At 47.2% G+C, this 22,479-nt stretch overlaps 1 protein-coding gene and 1 pseudogene across 3 annotated transcripts in view; one reads left to right on the forward strand and one right to left on the reverse strand.

The window, feature by feature from the left end:
- LOC142560656 (KICSTOR complex protein SZT2-like) overlaps positions 1 to 22,479 on the reverse strand; it is a 276,101-nt gene that overhangs the window by 39,535 nt on the left and 214,087 nt on the right. For all 3 annotated transcript variants that reach the window (XM_075672892.1, XM_075672893.1, XM_075672891.1), the window contains 7 exons: positions 22,011 to 22,152; positions 18,572 to 18,801; positions 15,627 to 15,839; positions 14,200 to 14,503; positions 12,390 to 12,451; positions 10,591 to 10,779; positions 5,137 to 5,429 (listed from right to left, as the gene is read on the reverse strand). In XM_075672892.1, coding sequence (XP_075529007.1) covers positions 5,137 to 5,429; positions 10,591 to 10,779; positions 12,390 to 12,451; positions 14,200 to 14,503; positions 15,627 to 15,839; positions 18,572 to 18,801; positions 22,011 to 22,152 — 1,433 coding nt within the window. The remainder of the gene's footprint in view (positions 1 to 5,136; positions 5,430 to 10,590; positions 10,780 to 12,389; positions 12,452 to 14,199; positions 14,504 to 15,626; positions 15,840 to 18,571; positions 18,802 to 22,010; positions 22,153 to 22,479) is intronic.
- LOC142560657 (uncharacterized) lies at positions 1,807 to 3,984 on the forward strand (annotated as a pseudogene).

Here is a 22,479-nt window from a genome sequence, read left to right on the forward strand (position 1 = left end):
TTCCTCTACTATACCCTCGCCATCCCTGATTGACGAGAACCGCTCCTTCGATCTCCGGCTCACAATGCTTGAGCGTCACCAGCGCGAACAACAGCGCCTATCCCAAGATTTACAACAGCAAATCCACGCATTGACACAAACCCTAAAGACAACCACCTCCTCTCTTACATCCCAGCTTAGCAAGCTAAATGAGCACCTTGCCACGTTCATCACCCCGTCCCCTAACGCCCAGGTCGCCCCATTGGCTGACCTGGTGGAAACCACCACCACCGCACACCACACTCGCTTGCTTCAGCTTGAAACTTCGATTGTCCAGATCCTCACCACCCTCCAAACCCAATCCAAGCAATTGGAATCATTCGCTTCTATGCTGGGCTCCCTCCAGGAGTCACTGCCCCCGGCCAAAAAGAAGGAACGTGTCCCCGCAAACTCTTCTACCTCTAATCTATCGTAAACATGGCGCGTGGAGAGGACCTCGAGATTGTACAGTGGAACTGTCGAAACCTTCGCCACAATAAGACCCCCCTCCACCAGTATCTCCTCACCCGCCCTTCCCTGCCCCATTTTCTCCTTCTCCAGGAGACGCGGACGGCCTGCACCGTCCCAGGTTACCGCGCCTACCATGCCACGACGGGCGCGCCGCTTGCGTCCATTTATGTACGCAGCGACGTCCTCGTCAAGCCACTTGATATCCCCTCCAGCCTCCAAAAATATTTAGTTGGTGTGGTGTATTATCAACCTTCATCGCGCATCTCACTCGCCTTTATGTCTTTCTATAATCCCCCTGCCACATCCTCTTTGTTCACTGCCTTGGGCAAGTTCCTTCATTCTGTTCCCGCCACCACCCATCTCTTCCTTGGTGGCGATTTTAACGCCCCTCACACGCTCTGGGGCTACTCCCAGACCCTCAAGCCCGGCCGCCTGCTCCACTGTCTTGCCCAGGAGCGCCACCTCACCCTTCTTAATACCCCTGGCTCCCCTACTCGAGCGGGCACTGTCTCACAGCGCTCCACGACACCCGACCTCTCTTTCTCTCGGGGCTCCCTTTCCTTTCACTGGCAGGTCACAGCTGAAACACTCCTCAGCGACCATTTCCTCATTCATATTAGCGCTTCTCTTTCCCACATCCCTCGATCGCACTCAACCACTCACACTGACTGGCACGCATTTCGCACTAATCTCCTTTCCGCCTCCTTTGAATCTTACGACGACTGGACGTCGCGCATCTCCGCAGCGCTTTCGACCAGTAGCCGTCGCGTTCGCTCACGTCACCCTATCCCAGACCCGGATCCTCACTTTCTCCGTTTATGGCGTCGGCTGAAACGTCTCCGTTCCTTGCGCTCACAACCCCAAAATACCCAACTTTCCTCCCGGATTGCTGCTCTGCGGGCCGAGATAGTCGCCCATGGCACGTCCCTCGAGCATTCTCGTTGGAGTGCGCTTTGTGACGGCCTCGATTCTGCATTACACTCGCGATCCACGTGGTCCCTTTTTAAATCTTTCTTAGGTACGAAGCCTGCCCTTGCTCCCACTCTAGCAAAAGCCCTCACTCAGGGGACTCCCTCCGATGTCTTTGACAAGCTCACTTCTTTGTATCTCCCACCCCCTCTCACACCTTCCTACTCAACCTACTCTGGTGATCCTAACCCAGACCTTGACCGGCCTTTCACTCTCCGGGAGCTCGAAGCTGCCCTGGCTGCTAATGCTTCTCGCTCGGCTCCCGGTGAGGATACCATCACATACACTACACTCCGCAACCTCCCCGACCACTCCAAGGAATTCCTCCTTCAGGCTTTCAACAATGCCTGGGACACCGGCTGCTTGCCGAGCGCTTGGACATCCTCCCTTATTTCTATGATTCCGAAGCCGGGCAAACCTCCCTCCCTTTCTAACCTTCGCCCTATCTCCTTGACGTCGTGTGTTGGCAAGACCCTTGAGCGAATGGCTTTGACTCGCCTCTCTGATTTTATTGAAGCGAAAGAGTTCTTCCCCCATTCTCTTATCGGCTTTCGACGGCGCGTCTGTGCACAGGACATGTTCCTGATCCTCCAGCACACCTTTCTCTCACCCAATCCCAGCCAGATCCACGCTCTTGTGACTGTTGATGTCCGCAAGGCCTTCGACGGTGTGTGCCACGACCATATCCTGTCTCAACTCTCCTCCCTGGACTGCGGACACCGGATGTACTCTTATCTCCGCTCCTTTCTCTCTAACCGAGTGGCTCGTTTCCGAGTGGACACACATCTGTCCGATCCCCACCCGCTCACCCGTGGCACTCCTCAAGGTGCTGTTCTCTCTCCTATCCTTTTTAATCTTGCTATGACCCCTCTCGCCTCCCAACTAGCCCAGATTCCTGACCTCCAGCACATCTTTTATGCCGACGACATCACCTTCTGGTGTTCGTCTGGTTCTCCCGGTCACGTACAGGACACCCTGCAACGTGGCCTCGATCTCATCAACTCCTTTCTCTCCATTGCTGGCTTGTCACCTGCTCCGGAGAAATCCGAGCTTCTCCTTCTTAACTACTCCTCATACCAGCGCTCCCACAACGCCCTAATCTCCCTCCATCTTTCCAGCTCTCCCATTCATATTGTCCCCCAATGCAAAGTTCTTGGCTTCCCGTTGCATGCAGCCAAGAATGTGCAAGCCCTACACCATGCTGTCAGGACTTGTCACTCGGTAACTCACCACCTGCGGCGTGTGGTCACTCGGCGCTCGGGCCTCCACGAGGCTCATGCGTGCCGAGTTGCCCATGCGCTCGCCCTCAACAAGTTCCTGTACTTTGTGCCTTACGTTTCCTTCACCCCCACTCAGCTTAACACCCTCGAGACCGCCCTTGTGGGCCTCTACAAGGCAGCTCTCAACCTCCACTGCTAAGCTCTTTGCCACAGGCCTCTTCCATCCTCTTCGTTCTCTTCTCTCTCTCCACCGTGACTCCCAGCTTGCCCGGCTTTCTCTTACCCGTCAGGGTCAGTGGTTACTGGCCCAGGCGGGTATCTCTCCCATTCCCGTTTCCTCCTTTACCTCTCCAAAATCCAACCCGGCGCCCAATCTTCGCATTCTCCCCCTGCCGTCCAATATGTCCCCTGTCCTGCATGCCGGCCGTCGTCACGTGGCCGCGCAGCATCATTCCCCCCTCTTTACTACCCAGGGAGTAGCCTACACGGATGCCTCTTTCATAGCCCCTCGAGGTTCCTGCGGCTACGCTATCTACCATCCCCACCTCCCAGCACCTGAAACTCACACGAGTGGGCCGTACCTACACCCTCCGGATGCACTATCTCTCGAGGTCCTTGCCATTGTACATGCCCTACAATCATTTCCCTCCCTGCCCTCGCTCCCAGAGTACACGATATACAACGACTCCCAAGCCGCCATTCGCCACATACAAAACCGCACCCTACCCCATTCACTCCAACAAGAGGTCGAACGAGCGGTCTCCGCATTGCAACCTTCCACCGTTTTCCTCCGCTGGGTCCCTGGGCATTCGGGGATTGACGGCAATGAGCTGGCCCATCAGCTCGCCCGTGACGTTTTTAACCGGGCACCGTTGATCCCCTGGTCGGGGCCCTCGCAGGATTCTGGGGGACTCTCCCTGCGCCGCACTATCAAGGAAGTTTACCTCCAGCTCCGTCTCGACAAGCGCCTCTACCCTCCCCCTCATCCATCACTCACTGTGCCGGAGGCTCGCCTTCTGCGGCACATCCAAATGAATGCACTGGTAACCCCTTCCCGCCTCTTTCTCTATCGCTATCGCTCCGACCCCTCCTGTCCCAACTGCCCCTCTACTTATGCAGACCTATCCCATTGCCTATTCTACTGTCCGGCTGCCCAGCAATCAAGTTCCTATCCTCCCCCTTCACTTTCCATCACCACCTGGCTCGACTGGCTTGGCGCTGAAGGTGAAGAAGAACAGCGTCGACTGGCCACCCAGGCGGTCGATATGCTCGGCCTGTAATTTTTGGCTGAATAAAAGTCTTATACTACTACTACTACTTAAAGAGGCCCTAAAATGCTTTTCGAACATGGTGAAAAAAATGATGCCGATCGGTTAACAAGGCTCTTGTGATCATGGGAGTCAATTACTGAACTGCACAGAGCAAGGAATTTACAACTTTGTGTCAGAAGCAGTGAACAGACGCTTGCTCTCGCATCTGCAACGTCGTCATCAAAAGCTGATTGAAAGCAGTTGGCCGACCAATGATATTGGCTGATTTTATGATCGCAAGAACATTCTCAGTAATACATGATTACTCATCTTCAGTTAAATAAATGAAAACTATATACACTCTTAGAAAAGTGTGCACCCTTTGGGACCCATCTCCCACAACAATTTTCATCTACTTTGCCCGGATTCAACACTGTGTACCTGGTACTCCCAGTTCACGAACAGCACGCATGTTATCAGCGTGACATAGCATTCTCAATAAAAGTGCAGCAAAGTGCAGAGCTTTCAAGAAAGGAAATGCAAGAAAAGCAGATGAGAACTATTGTTGTGGGAAAAGATAAGCCCAAAAGGGGACAAACTTTATTAAGGGTGTATGTCTGATCTCAAAAAGGCCGAAAAATCATTTCATCCTTGCACTGTGCATAGCTGCGTTTGCTGCGCTTTGCCTCCCGGATGGCAGCAGCATGCCGTATAGTGTAATCTGCTGTGACCCCACAGGGTGCCGCAACAAGTCCTTTCGATGCCGCAACGCTAAACTTATGGCCGGGCTTTGCCCTCTTGGCTTCTCCGCTATGTAGCTTCCAGTGTGCTAGCGGAGACAAGAAGAGAGAGGAAGCTGGGTATTGGTGTGACAACTCCACTTTTAGTTGAAAGATTTGAAAAATTTTTGAGGCATGAGAATCATGGGACGAAGCAGTTTAATAGCGAGGCCATTCTATGATTAGCAACAAAAGTTCTTCAGGGCCCCTTTAAGTTTTCCTACTTTTTGTATGGGAAAGACCGAGGTCGGGCGCAAGGTGAAGCACCATTTGAACCACACTGAGAAGCGCACCCGTGACAGGCGGATCTGAACATAGCATTTTGGGCCATAATTGCCCAAAGGTGATCACAGAGACCAACTGAAGGAAGTTACAAGCGGCCGAATTTGGGAAAGACACTCGAACCAGAGGCTGCCTGCTGTAGCGCACCTGGATTTGCGTGACGCGGTGTGCTTGGTCTGGATGGCCATGAATCCCAGGTTCTGCAGGTACTGGATGTACTCCTGGATGTAATGGCTGCAAACCGTCATGTGCCACGTCTCCTCATTGGTGGACCGCCGGTGCTGTTTGGGTGATGACTGCTGCCCACCGCCACCTCCTCCACTTCCACCCGAGGTGACCGAGGGCACCCCACTCGAGCGGCGCATCCGTCGCGTGGCCGCGGCATTGGATGCATCTCCACCAATGCTCTTCTGGCTCCCGCCAGAGCTGTGCCGTGTGCGCTGCATTTAGAATAGTACAAATTACTTGAGTGTAAGCTGTCCTGTTCAAACAATAAGGCAGCAGAAACTACAACAAAATGACGATACCTCATGGTTAGTTTAGGTTGAATGGCAAAGTATCAAGGTGTCCTTTCCGTGATTATTTCTTGCTTGTCTTTGCAACTGATATACACCCAGTCGAACCTCGTTATAATGAAAATACCTTTATGATATCCGAAATTTCTTTTAAGCATACCCACAGATACTAGCAAAAAAAAATGCAATCAGGTTTATGCGAAAGAAACGCAAGTGGGGTGCCTCCAAAGAGGCGGGCAAAGGGTCTCCTGCGGATTTTGATGGCCTGTCCACATTTTTGCCATGCTGATATGAGGCACGCAAACAACGATAAATTATGTACACGGACTCTGCATTGCTGCAAGTCCACAACAATGTGAGTGGTGTTATCACGCGAGACCGGCACATTGGCTTGCCATCTGCAGTCCAACTAAGCCAAGCCAGTGGGCTAGTATCTATGGGTATGCTTAAAAGAAATTTCGGATATGATAAAGGTATTTTCATTATAACGAGGTTTGACTTTGTGTACATCAGTTGCAAAGACAAACAAGAAATAATCACTGAAAGGACACCTTGATACTTTGCCATTCAACCTAAATTAACTTTACGATTCGCTTCTTCAGCAGCAGTTTGCACCTTGTGAGGAGTGTACAGGCGCCGACAAAAGTAGTATACAGTCGCCGACCGATTTTCCGGACTCCAAAAATTCGGACATGCCCGATTATTCGGTCAGCTTCACGGCACCGCCATTCCCCCCATAGACCACAATGTATAACAACTGCCGAAAGTTCGGACATGTTGCAACCTCTCGTCTGATTTTTCGGACACTCCTTGAGCCAACTCGCTTGAGAGCATCATGCACCGACTATGACCGGCGCATAGTTCGACTAGCTTAACGCGATTTTTGTTTTGAACAGAGCCTCCTTGCTGCCCCACGAAGTGGCGCTACTGGAAATCCCCGCTCATCATCATCGTTTCTGCCTGGTTCGATAGAGTGGCTCTACAGCAGTTCCAGTTTCAGCTTAGTAAGCCATGTCAAGACAATGCAGCAGCTGATTTGTTTCTTCGCGCACGACGCTGCGAGCAGGCTACGTTTTTCGTTTGTGCGACTGGTGTCGGCACGGTGGTGTTTGCTTTGTGTGCTGTGTCGAGGTTTCGGTGATCCAACGTGGCGTACGGAAACATCGCGTCAAGTGTCTAATGGCGCCGACAGTGCCCGCGCAGACTTCGCTGGGGAATGCCGGCAAGCGGGTGCCGGGAGGCCTAACATTTGTCGCCTTCCGATGTGCTCCCTACTGACGCGGAAAATGTTCTGCCGAGACCTGCGCAGTGGTTGCATTGCGGACACTGTCTCATTTGACAGTTTCACAGGTGCTGACACTACAGTATTGACATGCGCAGAACTCAACGACGGCGAGATCATTCGTCAGGTTTCTGCTGCACCGCCGGACGATGACTCCGAGTCGGAAGATGACGCACAACGTGCTACGCTGCCGTCGCATGCGGAGCGTGCACAAACAGTGACCGTACGACCCTCTCCGAGATTCAGGCTTATCTGACTGCGCGTAAACGGAACAGCGTGCAACGGCGCATTCACGATTTCTTCAAGACTACTGCCGAGCCCGAATAAGCGCGTGGAAATAAAGGATTTCGTTTTTTTTTTTCTTAATCTGCTTTTTCGGAAACCTGTTTATTCGGACATTTCCGCAGTCCCCGTGAGGTCCGAATAAACGGTCGGCGACTGTACTCCATGCAGCGGGAGCTGGAGCGATGGCAAACTGCATCGCAACGCCATCTGCAGGCAGTATCTGGGATCGAGACAGTCAATGGGTGCCCTTTATTATCTGCAGGCATTGGCCATTGGCTGTCTCAATCCCAGATGCCGCCTGTAGATGGTGTCGCGATGCAGCGTGCTGCTGCTTCGGTTTCCGCTGCGTGGACTATACCACTGCTGTCGGCGCCTGTACCTTGTGAGGAGGCGCCATAATGTGTACCGAAGAGTAAACACAGGCATTCACACTACATGTCACACATGTCACATACTTTGACCTATTGCACAGTACATTGCTGTTGTTGATGATGATAATGATGGTTTATCGGCATCCCCTTCGAAACAGGGTGGTGACAAATAGTCACTTAGCCTGTCTGAGTTATGCAGGTCCGGCTACATGTAGCATGCAACTGCTACATGCATCTGCTACATGCAACTGCTACATGTCGGGACACCTGGTGGAATACAACAGAACTGCAATGCACAGTTCTTACATACTGACACTATGTGGCGTGCATGTCACATATGCATGTCAAATAGCACAATATGACGCTAATGATGATGATCATCATCATCATAATTTATTGGCATTCCCTTTGAAACGCGCCACTGACAAAAAGTCACCTAACCTATCCTGCTTGAATTAATCAGGTATGCCATACATGTTTTTCATTATATCAATATTTATGCAAACGTAGCGGTGACATAGTCACCTAGCCAGCTTGATATAATCAGGTACACAACATATATATTTTTCCTAGAATTCTTGTATACATGTCCATAAGCTTCTTTTTCTTTCTTAAAATTTCTTTAACTGCCTTGTACTGCTACCTGTGCATCTGCTACATGGCAATCTACCTGGTCTAATAATATGGAACTGCAATGCGAAACGTGCATGTATCGCTGCTACGTGGCATGCATGTCACATCGAACATCTCCTCGAGCGCTAAGACATATTTACACGGTATTTTTACACTGCACGCTAGCAAGCGCTGGCGTAGCTCAGTGGTAGAGTAGCTGGCTACTATGGAGTGGGCCCCGGTTCAACCCTGGCAGGAACTGTATTTTTTTTTTTTGTCTCATTCCCGGCGATAGCTGCTACAGACACCAGCCACTAGCGATGGCAGAGGACACCATTGCCAACCGAAACGGCTATTGGAATGATCCCACAAGAGCTTGCACTGTAAAACGGCAGAGCCCATCTCACAATGACTGTACATGGTGATGCGTTAGCATTGAATCAATACAGCGACACAATGTATTGCCACTGTCGAAACCTGTTATGTATGAAGCGTGTACTGCAGTGGGACTCCTCTTTCCCACTTCCCTAAGAACACTCATCGCAAACTAGCACCACTGCTGCAAAGATTGCCCATGGCCTTTCAAATGCATGGCACAGATGTGTGAGAAAACCCCGAGAAATGCGTTATGCAGCGACCGGGCACCTCTCTCTCTTCTTTCTGGACATGCTGTGCAAATCTGGCGGCACTACTGAGAAGTCAATGTATGGCCTCCGAGATGAGAAGCGTGGTGTGCCGGTGCCTGCGAACAGCGAGAATTGTTAGCACGCTTGCTGCAAACTCAGTGGAACATACCATATTTACTTGATTCTAACGCGCCCTCAATCGTAAGAGGCACCCATTTTCTGTGAGAAAAAATGGGGAAAAAAAGCCTTAGATTGTAACATGCACCCGTTTGTCCTGACCTAAGAAAAGTCCTTTACAGTACCGCACACCTCATTCTTTCATACAGAAATACAACTTTCTCTCATTTGGAAAAACAAAGATTTACTCCCAACGCACTAAAGTTGCGATAAATAAAGAAAGTCGCAGTTTCAACCAAAAGGCGAAGCATCGATTGCAATAGCAAATTAGTAGACAGTTATATGAAAAGTAAAGATAGTAGTTTTATCGGACGTATAAACTTTTAAACATTCGCTCACTAACTAAATTAACGAGCAAGATGTCATGCATGCACAATCAAACATGAACTTTCTCTCACTCAATGACTGTGGAAATTCTTTATCAAAACGCTGGAGTGAGGAAGTGTGGTAGCAGCAGCGAGCGAATTGACGTTTGTGCGGCCTATCGCCTCAATGTGAACTAAGTGATGAGATCAAAGCGCGGTGCACCTAGATGCGCAGACTCTGTCTCTATCCCAGATCGCTTTAAAGATGGAGGCTGCACGGCTGTACCGTACGCAGCAGCCGCCACAATAGAACGCCTCTTTTGTTTGTGCCAGTCCTGCATGCAAGTCTCGGGAACTCCGAACGCCCGTGATGTGGCCCGATTTCTGTCCGTCTCCGCACACGTGATCATTTCCCTTTTAATTGCGGCGTCACATGTCTTCGCAGTTGGCACTTCCACGCTGATAGAGCAAACCCAGAAAACGGGAAGACGGACGGTGTACTACTACCCTAAGCACACATACACGTATCAGGAATTTGCAGGATATCTTTCGTCATTGGAGAGCGGCACATTCCAGGTGGCACATACATACTTACTCAAGTTGGTGTCAAAGATGTTCATTGAAGAGCAGCACCCACCTACTGGCACACAACCAGCGACCCAAGTTGGCATTAAAGAGGTTCATTCAAGACCAGCACAGACCGAGTGTCACATACCTGGTGCTCAAAGTCGGTGTCAAAGAGTTTCACTGAACAGCGATACCCACCCAGTCCCACACCTACAGTGACCCATGTCAGCGTGAAAGAGGTTCGTTGATGAACGACATGTATGTACACGTTGCCACACACTCAGCGACCTAAGCAGGTCAGGTGGTTAGTTTGGTACCCGATTCCCTCAGCACAGCAGCCCGATGCACCACTCATTCGGCCATGGACTACCAATGACCCAAGTAGGTGGGAAAACGGTCAGATAGAAACCCAGATATAAAATGTAAACTCACTAAACAGTGAGAGAGGAGCGTCATCTGCCTTGGTAACAGCTCAAGAGCACAGGGAACCACACTAACACACATGCACACACCCACAAAAAGACCCAAGAAGGGAACTCCCATTTAAAACAATTGCCAGCTGTCTCATTGCAGTGAAAATGGCTTGAGACTTTCTCGGCAATGATGTGGTGGTGCCATCTGTTGCTGTTATGGCAAAATGCGAAGCGCCATGTTTTGCCCCAGCAAGCACAAATGGCACTGCTATTCCTCAATCCCTCGGGGCAATTCAAATGTTTTATAGATTAAACAGGCAATTACATCATCCAAACATAGTATTAAACGAAATGCCCTAAAACAGCTGGCACTCCAGCCAGACAAGTCATTTCTACCCGACTCCCTCCCTCGTGCAACATTTCGTACGACCCTATCCACCAGCCTCACCTGGCCTGCAGGTGGTTGGTCATGTGCAGCAGCGGGGCAGTCAGATGGCAGGCCGGATGTGATGGCAGCCTCGAGGGTGTGGTCGCGCACCTGGGCAACCTTAAGCCGCCATGTTGGGCTGAACAGAAGCGGAGTCAGGCAGTAGTGCACCAGGCGAGCTTCCTTCTTCACCTGGGTCAGCATCTTCTCCTGTAAGGGCACAAGACAGGAGGGCACCAGCTGTGAAGACAGCACTACCGCGCCCAAAATATTCAACCAGATGATGGCACAACATAACACTACTATCCCATGGATAGCACTGATATCCAACTTGCACATTTTGAAGCGCTGTCACACTCAATAAAAGCGAAGTCTGCAAAGGCATCTAACCAGGAGCGGGCAGGAGTGAGCGTGCGATCGAAAGCGTGAGTGTTGTCTGACCTTGTTTCGCATGGTTCGAGTTATAGCCCACCTAAAATCGAAAGAAAACCGAGTGAAAATATGGAGTGGGATAACTTTCAGTGTGCAGTAAACAAAAGTCGAAAAATGTATAGCAGCCAAAGAATCAACACACATTTATTAGCGCTGAATTCATTCGTTGTCAAAAGCGTCAAATGAACAGTCACTGTTACTTTCAAACAAAAGGTCGACAACCTTCTCACGGACGATGTTAGATGTGGCTGGCAGGGCAGCGGAAGGGGGGATCGCCGGAGCAAGCCGCTCATGAAGCTCTCCGTCTTCTGACACATAAGAAATCTTCGAGCCGATAAGATAAAAATGCGAGGGCTCGAGCGCAGAAGTGACACTATCGGGCCAAGTATGCTGCTAGGCCTAACTTGTATGCCGCAAGTACAGTACCCGCAAAACACGGAACAGAAACAAGAAAAATAAAGAGCAAGAATACCAAAAAAAAAAAACAAGAATCGTAATAGTGAGTGAGCGAGCTAAATATTTTCTCAATTTGTAAATTATGAAACTAACAAAGTGTTTGTATGAATGGTATTGCAACATAAGAAAATCACACCTGGAACGCTGAGGGTGAACAACACCTTCAGGGGAAACTGGCCAGTTGGCTCTTAGAGGATTATGAATGCCGCGAATGGTATTGTCATGGGTGGGCCATCTATCGGGGTTTTTGAAAAACTGGAAAATCATGCCAGAAATAGAGTTGGGCTATCTTTCAGGGGTGGGGCATCCCTCAGGATTTTACGGTAGCTGAGTGTTCAAAACTAGTCAAAATTAGCGAGATCCAACGGCTACGACAGCGGTAAGCAAGGTGGCCCTACACAGGCGGCCACGGCCGAGCGTCAGCAGACGATAGTCGGCTTCTTTTGAAAGTACGTAATTCTTATAGAAATTTGGAAGCAGATTTTGGCTTACTACAGCCTGTTTATCAAACTGCGTCAATAAATATACGAACACAGTAACAGTAGGAAGAAGCACACTGATCCAAATACCATTCTTAATGAATGTAAGCTACTGGCCACTAGCAGTTGCATATGAAAATCTGCTATATTACGAAATAAAACGTCGAGAAAAGAGTGAGGCGCAGGCTTCTGCTGAAAAGAGAGCGCTTGAGAGAAAGGTGACTTTGCACTCCACTTGCGAGCTCCATGCACCGCATACAACTGCAAAATTTGGCTGAGATGTTCACAGCAGCGTGTGCTATCCACATACTGTTTTTTCACCAAGCCCCAAAGGGTGATTCAGGATCCCTTTAAGCTTTTGCTTTGTCCATTATTGCTCAAGTGAGCAGAGACAATATTCGTGCTCTATGCTTTCCACTGACTTGATATTTGATGGTCTTTGAAATTGCTTACCATGACGAGAAGATTGGCACTGGTGCCCTTGTCGTCATAGATGCGGTGGAATTCCACAAGTTCTGAAACAAAACATAGGTGGTGCTTTTACTAGCAGTGTACTTCGCATCTGTAATGGTGAAGGGAGGAGCAACATGACACAAGAATCACCACAAGCGGAACTTATGCCTGGGCAGCAAGGGCTTTGTTTAATATGGTCCTTAATGGCTAATTACAGAAGAGTAGACTTTCATTAATTCGACTCTAGTTGACAAAATTTTTGTTTAATTCAATCCTGACCGATGGTCCCAGCCAGAGCCCCTACACTTTTATGGGCAAAAATTTTCGCTATTTCGGTTACGAAATTGGCCTTCATCGAATACTACAAACTTGGCTGGTCAGCACACATATCATATGCCTTACCCCAATAGTGATCCAAGCGGTGATTCTAACAGCGCCAGTGTCTGTCTTGGCAGCGCTTAGGGTACAGTTAATGCGTCGAACCAATGTCATCTCCCGTCAAAGACACTCATCTTTGGACTGCCACAGGGAGATTTCAAAAGTGAAAATGGTAGCTCACAATAAAGTATTACAGTATTTACGAAATCCTAATGTGCGCCTTTTTTCCCCAAGAAATGTAGTCGGAAAATTGTTCACGCTGTGCAATACAATACGAAACCAAAACCAAAGCAGTGTTTCCAAGAACCCATCATCTGAGCAAGCCTAGCTACCATCACTGCTAAGCAACACAAGATGGCAATTATGAATGGCAACAGAAAAGCTCGCATAGCATGACAATGATGATGCGCTGCTTTCAGTCTGTTTATGAAATCACATACAAACGACAAATTATTTTACGTAGTAATAAGCTAGTTGGAACAGGTCACGTCACATGTTCTTGAGGTTCTGGAGGATTGCATGCCCTGCAGGACGAACTAGCAAAGTGGTTAGTTTAAGCATGGGTACCGTCCTGTTTGTGATTGTTGCAAAGTCATTTGATAAGTGCAGACTATCAGATGTGCTATGGACTGTATGGAGGATGACATGCTGCGCTTCTTCACGGATAGCTATGAAGTGCTGTCTGAGAGTGATGACCATGGACATTAGGTGAGCAAATTTCTATCCTGTGCAGGTAATGTTTGTCTGTTTCATCATTTTATTATTATCAGATTCAGAAGACGCTGCTGACCCAGGCCAAATTTGAGAAACACAAGCGTGAGCTTGCGGAAGCCGCAATAACAATGGGCACCTCAGGTCGCTTCGGCCCAACCAGCTTGGTGCACGCGTGTTTCGTGGTGCAATTATTTGTGCAACGCTCCATATATATCAGCTGCAGTTGAGTCTGCCAAATTTTTTAGGGACTTCAGATCGTATGCTTTCCTGGTTCACATTTTTTTTTCCCCTTGCATTTCATTTTCCAAGACATAAATGAAGCTCTACTGTAAGTAAGGTAATTACAAAACGTGTTCAAAAACGATTAGGCAGCTTCCATGCACAGTGTGAAACAATGTTAAGCTAGATATTTTGCGGGTAGCTGGGTTTCCATAGTGTGTTACCAGGTGGCACAGAGTGTTCGTGTAAAGCGAGCAACATTGTGTACGGTGACGACAGCAAAATGATGCCGTAATGAATGTGCAGCCCGTGTTGTGCTGTTCTCCAGTTCCCACTGCCCCCACCTACGCGACGTGACAGACAAATAACACGAGGTGCAGAAACATAGATGAGGTGGGCACTGAAGACCTCTCCCTGTATATTTTGTTATGTGCCTCTTTCTTCAACTGGATCTGTACCAACTGTCCCGCTTCACCAATGTGGTGGAGTCACTGCTCACCCCTTCTCCGCATTCCTCGCATCTCCTGCACCTGGCGCCCATGGCGGGTCACGGGGTCATCGCAGCTCGCGTACGAGGCTGCCTGCATGGGCGTCCTCGGCTTCACACCCCGCAGAACCTGCCCAACGAGATTGTGCACTGCGAGCCTTGTCGCCGCAGCCGTGGTATCCTGGTGCCGACTCGTAGGGTTGTGGCGTAAGACCATGTGGTCCACGAAAGCCCACAGGTGGCTCGGCATGCCGGATGTCGGTGCTGATGTCTGTGTTGCCACGGCCATGCTGTGCAGCTGATGACCAGTCACTGCCTGCAAAGTTGAAAGGAAGCTTTCTTTGTGGAGCAAGATGGGTTTCGATGCTGTGATGGTCAGACTGCCAAGAGGAGAGGGAAATGTGGAGAGGTAAAAGGAATGTGTATGACACGGTACTAACTGAATGGTTGCATCAGTGATGACGTCATGCCCACCATGGCAGATGGGCTTGGTTATGACAGAGATGTGCCTCAGTGGCGCGTCACATCTGTTTTTGGGTTAGCACATTTTCTAATGCTACAGAGACAGCTCCAAATGAAATGGCCCATCGATCAGTGAAGAACGACTCAGCATGTGAAGCGGCTTTAGCCAAAGACTAAAAGCTCAACAACGGTGAGAGGAAGCCAAGACAGTAGAACTTCGCTTACCAGCTTTGCTTACTTTAGCAATGACAATTTTTTGAATGTCTCTACAAAGAATTTGCGAAACACAATGCCGTGAAAGCAAGGCAAGGTTTAATGCCTTGGAAAATGTCTGTTTTACCTGCAGAACATGCAGGTGCTCTAATAAAACCTGACAATTCACCAGGACGTATCATCCTGATACTCGGCAATCACCTTTTGTGCTCTACTGTGTGGCCAACCCTATCTACGAGGACAAAGATGACTGTCGAGAAGTGGGATGTGATAGTCCTGGCGAATTGTCAGATTCCATTAGAGCACTACGTGTTCTGCGAATGGGTCTTAAGCACGGCATGGCACCTATGACTATGACCTATGACTATGACTTATGACCTATGACTGCATGATCAGCTGCACAAAGGGTTCCTGAAGTGGACAGTTTACATAGTGTCAAAGATTGTGTTGCTGCTTTGTCTAAAGAAAACGAGAGAGTTCAGTAAGCGACTCTTGTATCTCAGTGTGAGCATGTGTCTTTGTTTGCGCCTCAATACCATGAATATACGTATGTCAACTAGCCCAGCTGCCCACCCCTCTGAAGTCCTGACAAAAGAGTTGTCTTTACTGCGATGAAGACAGGTCCCCTTGTCGAAATTCTGGATGCAGACTTGGTGCTTTGCTTCTTCAACCACTGACAGAACAGAAGGTGGTTCAACTGCTATGCCTACCTCGCACTGTTCTCATGAATTACAACCGACCGGCCCGGCAACGGTTTAGCTGACCTGCTGCTGCTGCTGTTGCTGCTGCTGTTGCTGCTGTCGGAGGCAGGGAGAAGGGGTGCTTGCCGCAGGTTGGTGGAAGAACAGCCCCATTTTCTGGACAACGATGCTCCGCAAGAAGTAGTTGCGCAGGTCCTGCCACTCGACGAGGTGGCCCAGCAGTTTGAAGAGCTCCTGGCCCTGATCGGACGTCCAGTTGTACAGGTAAAGGGTCAACTGCAGCAAACATAGTGAGATGGGAAGATTTTACTTACTTCAGGGTCAGAGCAGTGCAAAGAGCACCAAAAGTTAGGTGGTCAACATAGGTCGACATGGTCTCTATTAACATGTGACACACTTATAAGAAAAGTAAAAACCATCAGAGGACTGTGCTAAACATTATAAGAAAAGAAGCCTCTGTGTAAGACCATATTAAAGTCATGATGGTGAGGGATGCTCTAAGGTTAAATTATGATAATAAAATTGAAGAAATGTGAAACAAATGAGTGATAAATTAATGTTATAATTAAGATGCTTATACAAGATAATAAACTTAACAGAGTGAGAGAAAAGAGCATTATTATCTCAAAAACATTATTTTAATAGAATAAAGCTTTTTACAAATTTTCAGACCAAAAAGCCAGCGTATGCCTTCAACAAACATGCACTGTTAACAAGCAACACTGTTACTATCAGCAGAGCCTTTCTTGCAATTCTTTTTCAAGCAAGCGTTTCTGAAACGCAGTGTGTAAATTACATTTCGAACATGCTGTAAGCTTGAAGCATGCTTGCTATGTGGTCTGCAAAGTTGTAACATTAAAGTAAGTGAGCGTCAAGCTGTTCACCAGCTACATTGTTGCTCTCTCATTGTGTCAGACAGACAATGAAATTGTTTGTTGAAAGAAGTAGAGGTTTGGCAAACTAGAAAGGATACTAAAACGAAAGACAGGGCATGGATTCCTGTACCAGGGTCACATAATACGAACTTTGACTGAATCTAATGGGTCTAGTGAATTGTTCATAAACACAAAATGAGTACAATACACATAAATCACTCACAGAAGCATGCAAACACTCAAGGTGGTAACTTTTACAAGCTTTTGCTGCACGAAAAAAAAAAAAAAATGATTGGCCATAAAGTTGAAAATGCAACAAAAATACCCTGAAATACACAATGCCCATACTAAGTTTATCGGCAGCATGGCTTGGATGAGAAACTTGAATGCACCAAGACTGTCCTTCAGTTTCCCTTACAGTGTTTCACCAAAACAATAACGTTCCTCCCTGCTGTCATGGTGCCTTTGATAATCACTTGTCTGTACAATACCCTGGTTTCATCATTTTATCACAGTCGTTGCAGTTACCCTAAAATTTTTCTAACTTTTTGCATGCTATAGATAACGCTCATTATGACAAACTGTAATAATTCAGCGAGATAGGTCTGTTATATCCGAAGTCCATTCTATCTATTAGGTCCGTGGTATGTTGTGAAATGGTGAAACTTCACATATACCGCTGTCTAAACCAAAGGTGATTGCAAAAATTATCAAAACACCGAAATTCAACAAACCGATAAATGGGTTTACGTGGTGATTGTACTACATCGTGGCACGGTGTCCTGCTGTCCACTGTTTCTGGACGCTGGTAGCCGAAAAATGGCAGTTTCCTTCAACGGTAAGATTAACGGCTGGCCGGCTCCCCCACCATGCCGAGCACGTCGCCGCTGACGGTGACACAGACATTGGCTACGGTATTTCACACAATACAGTCGTCGATAGAATAAACTGATGTCTTAATACAATCTTTTGCGTCAAGTGATGACTACTGTCGAGCCACACCTGCAGCACGAGCGAGAGCCGTGGTATGAGGCAGGTTCAACTCTGAGCCTGCATCTGGCCACGGCTGTGCTGTATGCGAGACTTCTCCACTGCATCATGTGCTTTGCAGTTTGGACGCTGCACCTATCTTCTTTTCTTGCGTGAATCAATGTGATCAATGCAATTTTGCCATCGTTGGCAGTTGTTATTGAAGTGCCGTATGCTACGGCTTCGAAACTAAGCTGTTTAGGCCTAGTGACAACTTCGGCACATGGAGGCAACTGTGGGCGGCAGTGAACCGCTTGTGTTGTCGACCCGAAAACTCTCTTTTGGACGTTGCGCAGCATGCCATTGTGAGAAGCTTGCTGCTAGTGTGTTCTTTAAGAAAAATTGCATTTTCACACATGAAAAAGCGCTTTTTCATACAAGTAGTTGCGTGCAGTGCGCTGCCATATGCATGCATTGCTGCAGTAAAGTACACTGTTTTCACGCCACCTAGACACAATTTTTCCCAAAATTTGTCTGTTGTAGTCGACAGTTCATTATACCCGTACCCATTAAAAGCAGAATTTGTTGCATTGATAACATAAGCTGACCAAACTAAGTGATAAGAATAGTCTGCTATATCTGAAAGTACATTATATATTCAGATCTAGTGTAATGGGGTGGACTGTATTAGATATTTCTTTTGTTTGGTACATTCACTTATGAGTCTAGCAGCTCTTTTAAATGTCACTTTAATGCTGGGCACCATGCTGATGGTGCTAAAGCTGGTAATGGTTCCTGATACTGATAAAGAATAATAAATTCATTTACCTATTAACGGTCACTGATTAATGGTGCCAATTCACAGCCTAGCACCATTCATGATGATGATGATGATTAACGGTGCTAGGCTGTGAACTGTCACTGACACTAATAAAGAATAATGAATTTTTTAGCTGTTAACGGCCACTGCCAATGATAAAGAATAATGGCTTTATTTAGCTGTTAATGGTTACTGACAATCATAACCGTTGAAGAATAATGATTAAAGCTGTTAAGGGTCGCTGATAATGATGCTAAGCTGTTAATGGCCACTGGCACTGATAAAGAACAATGAGTTGATTTAGTGTTTCCCCCTCTTTACAGTGCATGTATAAACAAACTCACAGACTTGTCCTCCACTCGCAAGAAGAGCAGTCGCTGCCTGGGTATCAAGGCTGGCTGCCGAGCTTCCCCGGCATCGGACCCAGCAGTGGCGTTTTTGGCCTTCTCTGGCGGCGCGACGATGGTCGGTGGCACCGATGATGGCGTGCTTGGCGTTCGGCAGAGGGCGGGTGTGTCCAGAGAAGCTGTCACTGGCAGCATGTGCGGCTCGAAAAGCTGGGTGGACTTGTGGCCTGTATTAAGAAAGGTTTTAAATCACAGGGTTATTAATGTTCCGAAGCTTCACAGCGGGGTGTGAAGAATGCCACGGCAGAAGGCTCCGGATTAATTTTGACCACCCCAGGCACTGTGAGGGGCCAGGGCCTGTCAAAAAAATGCGGTTATGCAGTCAAACCTTGACATAACAAACACTGATCTAGTGAAGCGAATTTCAAATGCTTTCTGCCAATATCATCACGTAACATAGAGTTCCCAACTAAAGAAGAAAAAAAAAAAACCGGCACTGTGAAAGACTGGAGGAGGAATGTGTTTGTTTCTTTTATGTTTTCTTTTAATTTTTTGTAAAACATACTGTATGAGAAAATACAAAACAAAAAGAAAAGTCGCAATTGTGCCCAAAAGACAAAGCATTGATAGCGATAGCAAAGTAAGGGCTGTAGTTTTATTGGCCGTATAAGCTGCAGTAAACATTTGCTTATTCAATTGCATATTGCAGGAAGAACAAACAAAAAGCAGCTTGACAATTGGTAATGGTATACCCTCTATGTTTGGCACATTATCCACAGCCTTGTGGCCTCACGAGATTGAATTTGCCTCAGCAGCAAAAGTGCTGTGCTCCTGCACTCAGATGAGGGAGTAAATCCTTTGCAGATATTAAGTTATGGCACTTTATATCCTAAAACTGCACACTGGGTTATCAGAGACACCACCGTAGTGGATGGCTTTGGATCAATTTTGACCACTTGGGGTGCGTTCCAATCCTGGCCAGCATCGTAAGACAGTCTGAGTGAGTGGTAAAGTGATCAAGCATGCCCTGGGGCTCCTTCCTGCTTCTTTTAAGCCAGATGGGAAAGGAGGGTGCACGCCATACTGCTTGCTCCGGTTCAGTCTCAGCTTCGATGTGGTGCATCTTTCCTCAGGCGACATTACGGCAACTAGTGACACACGGAACCTTCGTCCACGGCTCGAGTTTGTCTGAAAAGGTTCATGGGAGTGAGGAATTTTGTTTGAAATGACGGTTGTGCAGTTTCTGGAGTTCAAATTCATGGGATTTTTCACTATTGAAGTACACAGGACTTTGCTTGGACCAACGGAGCGGCTCGAATTATCCATCGATTTCAAATTATCAAGATTTCACTGTACTACCTCAATGGCGTGCACTGACCTATCAAAAACACATCCCTTGCGTTAGGCATGTAAGAAAGCGCAATTATGTTTTCCTGTGAGCAGGCAACCTTCCAATAGAGTTTACAAGCTTCCAGCTCAGCCACCATCTTGTTTAGACAGTACAGCAGCCTGCGCCATCCCCCCCCCCCCTTTCTTTATTCAGGCATTTTTACAGCACACTTGCTTTTCAGACAAACCGTTCCACTCAGTAATACTGCTGTCAGTGAGCACTTGATCATCGCACACAATTTATTTTATGCCCAAGGAGTCAGAGCTGCATTCCTTTGTATTTCCACAAGTGTTTCGAATTAGTTTTTAGTTTGTCATTCAGTTCCTGGAAGTATTTGTCTCTAGCAATCTTTATCTTTGCTTTGTGTTCTTGTGTAATTTAGAGCAGTTTTTCTAGGTGAAACATACTTTTAGTTCTCCTGAACTTTGCAAATACACATTCTGTTTTTGTTATTAACCTAAAACAGGTGCTTTACCCATTTTACCCATGGTTTGCGATGCATCTTCAGTTTGAATGAATGTATATGGTAAGTACCACTTTGTTATTTCAGTTAGCATCAGTTTAAATGCAGACGATAATGCATGCACATTGATCTCCTCTGCCAGCTACTCCAGAAATGGTGAGTAATTGAGGAGTTTGCTGCCTATGCTGCAAAAGTTGCTTCTATCAAAAAAGAATATTTGAATATTCTATTCTCACAGAACACCCGTCAATGAAATTTATATTTGGCAGTTGCTATATTAGCAGAATGATCTTCAATATCTGGTATGATTGTGGAATTGATAATGTTTGGTGGGTTACAACATAACAAGCCTAATATGTTCTTCCCACGGGTTTGCTCTTTAACATACTGAAATAGGCCACACAAATCAACAATATTTTTGATTGCAATGTTCACTGCAATATTAAAAATATTAAATTTTTGGCGTGCCAACATAAATCAGGCAGGTTGAAATCGCCACCCAACAACATATCTTCACCAGAAACTTCTGGAACAACATGGTACAGAACACTGAGCATTCTCGTATCTGAGCTTGGTGGTCGATAAGCTGCTCCAACAACAAACGAAAAGCAAGCAGACAAGTAGTTTTCACCCACACAGTTTCAATATTATCACAGTTTGTATCTAAGGCATAAGAATAATTCAGAGTAGAATGAATCAGTAAGAACATGCCCCTACCAAGGTGAGGCATATATCTACGATAGGAGATGAAATAGCCTGAGCACTTCCACATCTGCAATTGTTAGGTTACGCATAAATTCTGTTCCAGCTACTATATCTGCTCTCACAGATTCAATCACACCAACAAGCTCACCAGTTTTGTTAACTTCGATCCTGTCTGTTTTCTCGGCTTCTCCAGAATGTCTGCTTAGCCAAGGCCACCTAATTTGTAGTTTAGGCAAGTACGCATTTGAACACAGCCTTGGAGTTGTTTAATGTGGACCTAAAGCATGGTGCATGAGTGTTTATGCATTCTGCCCCCACTGGAATGTGGCGCTGGTGGCCTGGAATCGATCCTCTGACTTTGCGCACAACGCTATAACCACCAAGTTACTGCGATGACACAAATCCTAGCTATTCGTACATCAAAAACAGCGAAGCTGCATAAGTTCTCAAACCGTTTGCAAGTCCTACGGGCCTGGTATGCCAGTGCCCTGAATCTATCTGAGACTTTGCAACACTACACTACCTTACTATTGAAAGAGGGGCGCAAATTGGCGGACACTGACCTCCTTTGTTCTCGACCTCTTCTAATAGCTACCTTCTACCAACTAGCCCAACAAAAGTACTCCTGCTTCACCATATCTGACGAAATTCTTTCGCTATACCCAATCCTTTTCAAATGCTTTACTTAGTACTTCCGTACTCTCCGTTGTTTCCAACGCATGTTCGTGTAAACTGTGCCAACTTCACTCTGAGCAATGCACCTGTATTCCTTTGATACAGTGCTGCAAAAGAAGCTGTTGTGGAACTTTTCTACACAGCCTTAATGTAAATGAAACATCCAGCAGACAAAATCGCAAATTGCCAGCCCGATCACTCACCTTTGGTTGTCCGGCTGCTCTCAAGGTAGGTGGACAAGCTCGAGATCCCCATGAAAGCCTTCCACTGGGCCATGTCTCGACCAACGACAATGAAACATCGCTGGCTGCCAGGAACAGCTGTTTCAGCGTACTTCTCGGGAAACTGGGAATGTGGCCACAATTACACCAATGTTACTGTACAGCTACAGTTACAAATGCACATTTACACAATGAGAGTAACTATATATCATCCCCAGATATGTTGCGTTGCTGTGCCTATTCAACAACGAAAGATGCCCTATAAATTCCTATATAATGTAGCTCTCCAACAATGCTGTTAGCCCTTTCCTGTGTTTCACTCCTCTGTAACCTTCTATAATCTCTGTGACACTAGGGAGTGCAACAGTGTATTACTGTGTATCACTGCGAGAAAGAAGTGGACATACAGCTGGAAGCAGGGGTGTATTTACAGTACCACTTGTGACATTAG

Source organism: Dermacentor variabilis, chromosome 10 (assembly GCF_050947875.1).
Source record: "Dermacentor variabilis isolate Ectoservices chromosome 10, ASM5094787v1, whole genome shotgun sequence".
NCBI lineage: Eukaryota > Metazoa > Arthropoda > Arachnida > Ixodida > Ixodidae > Dermacentor > Dermacentor variabilis.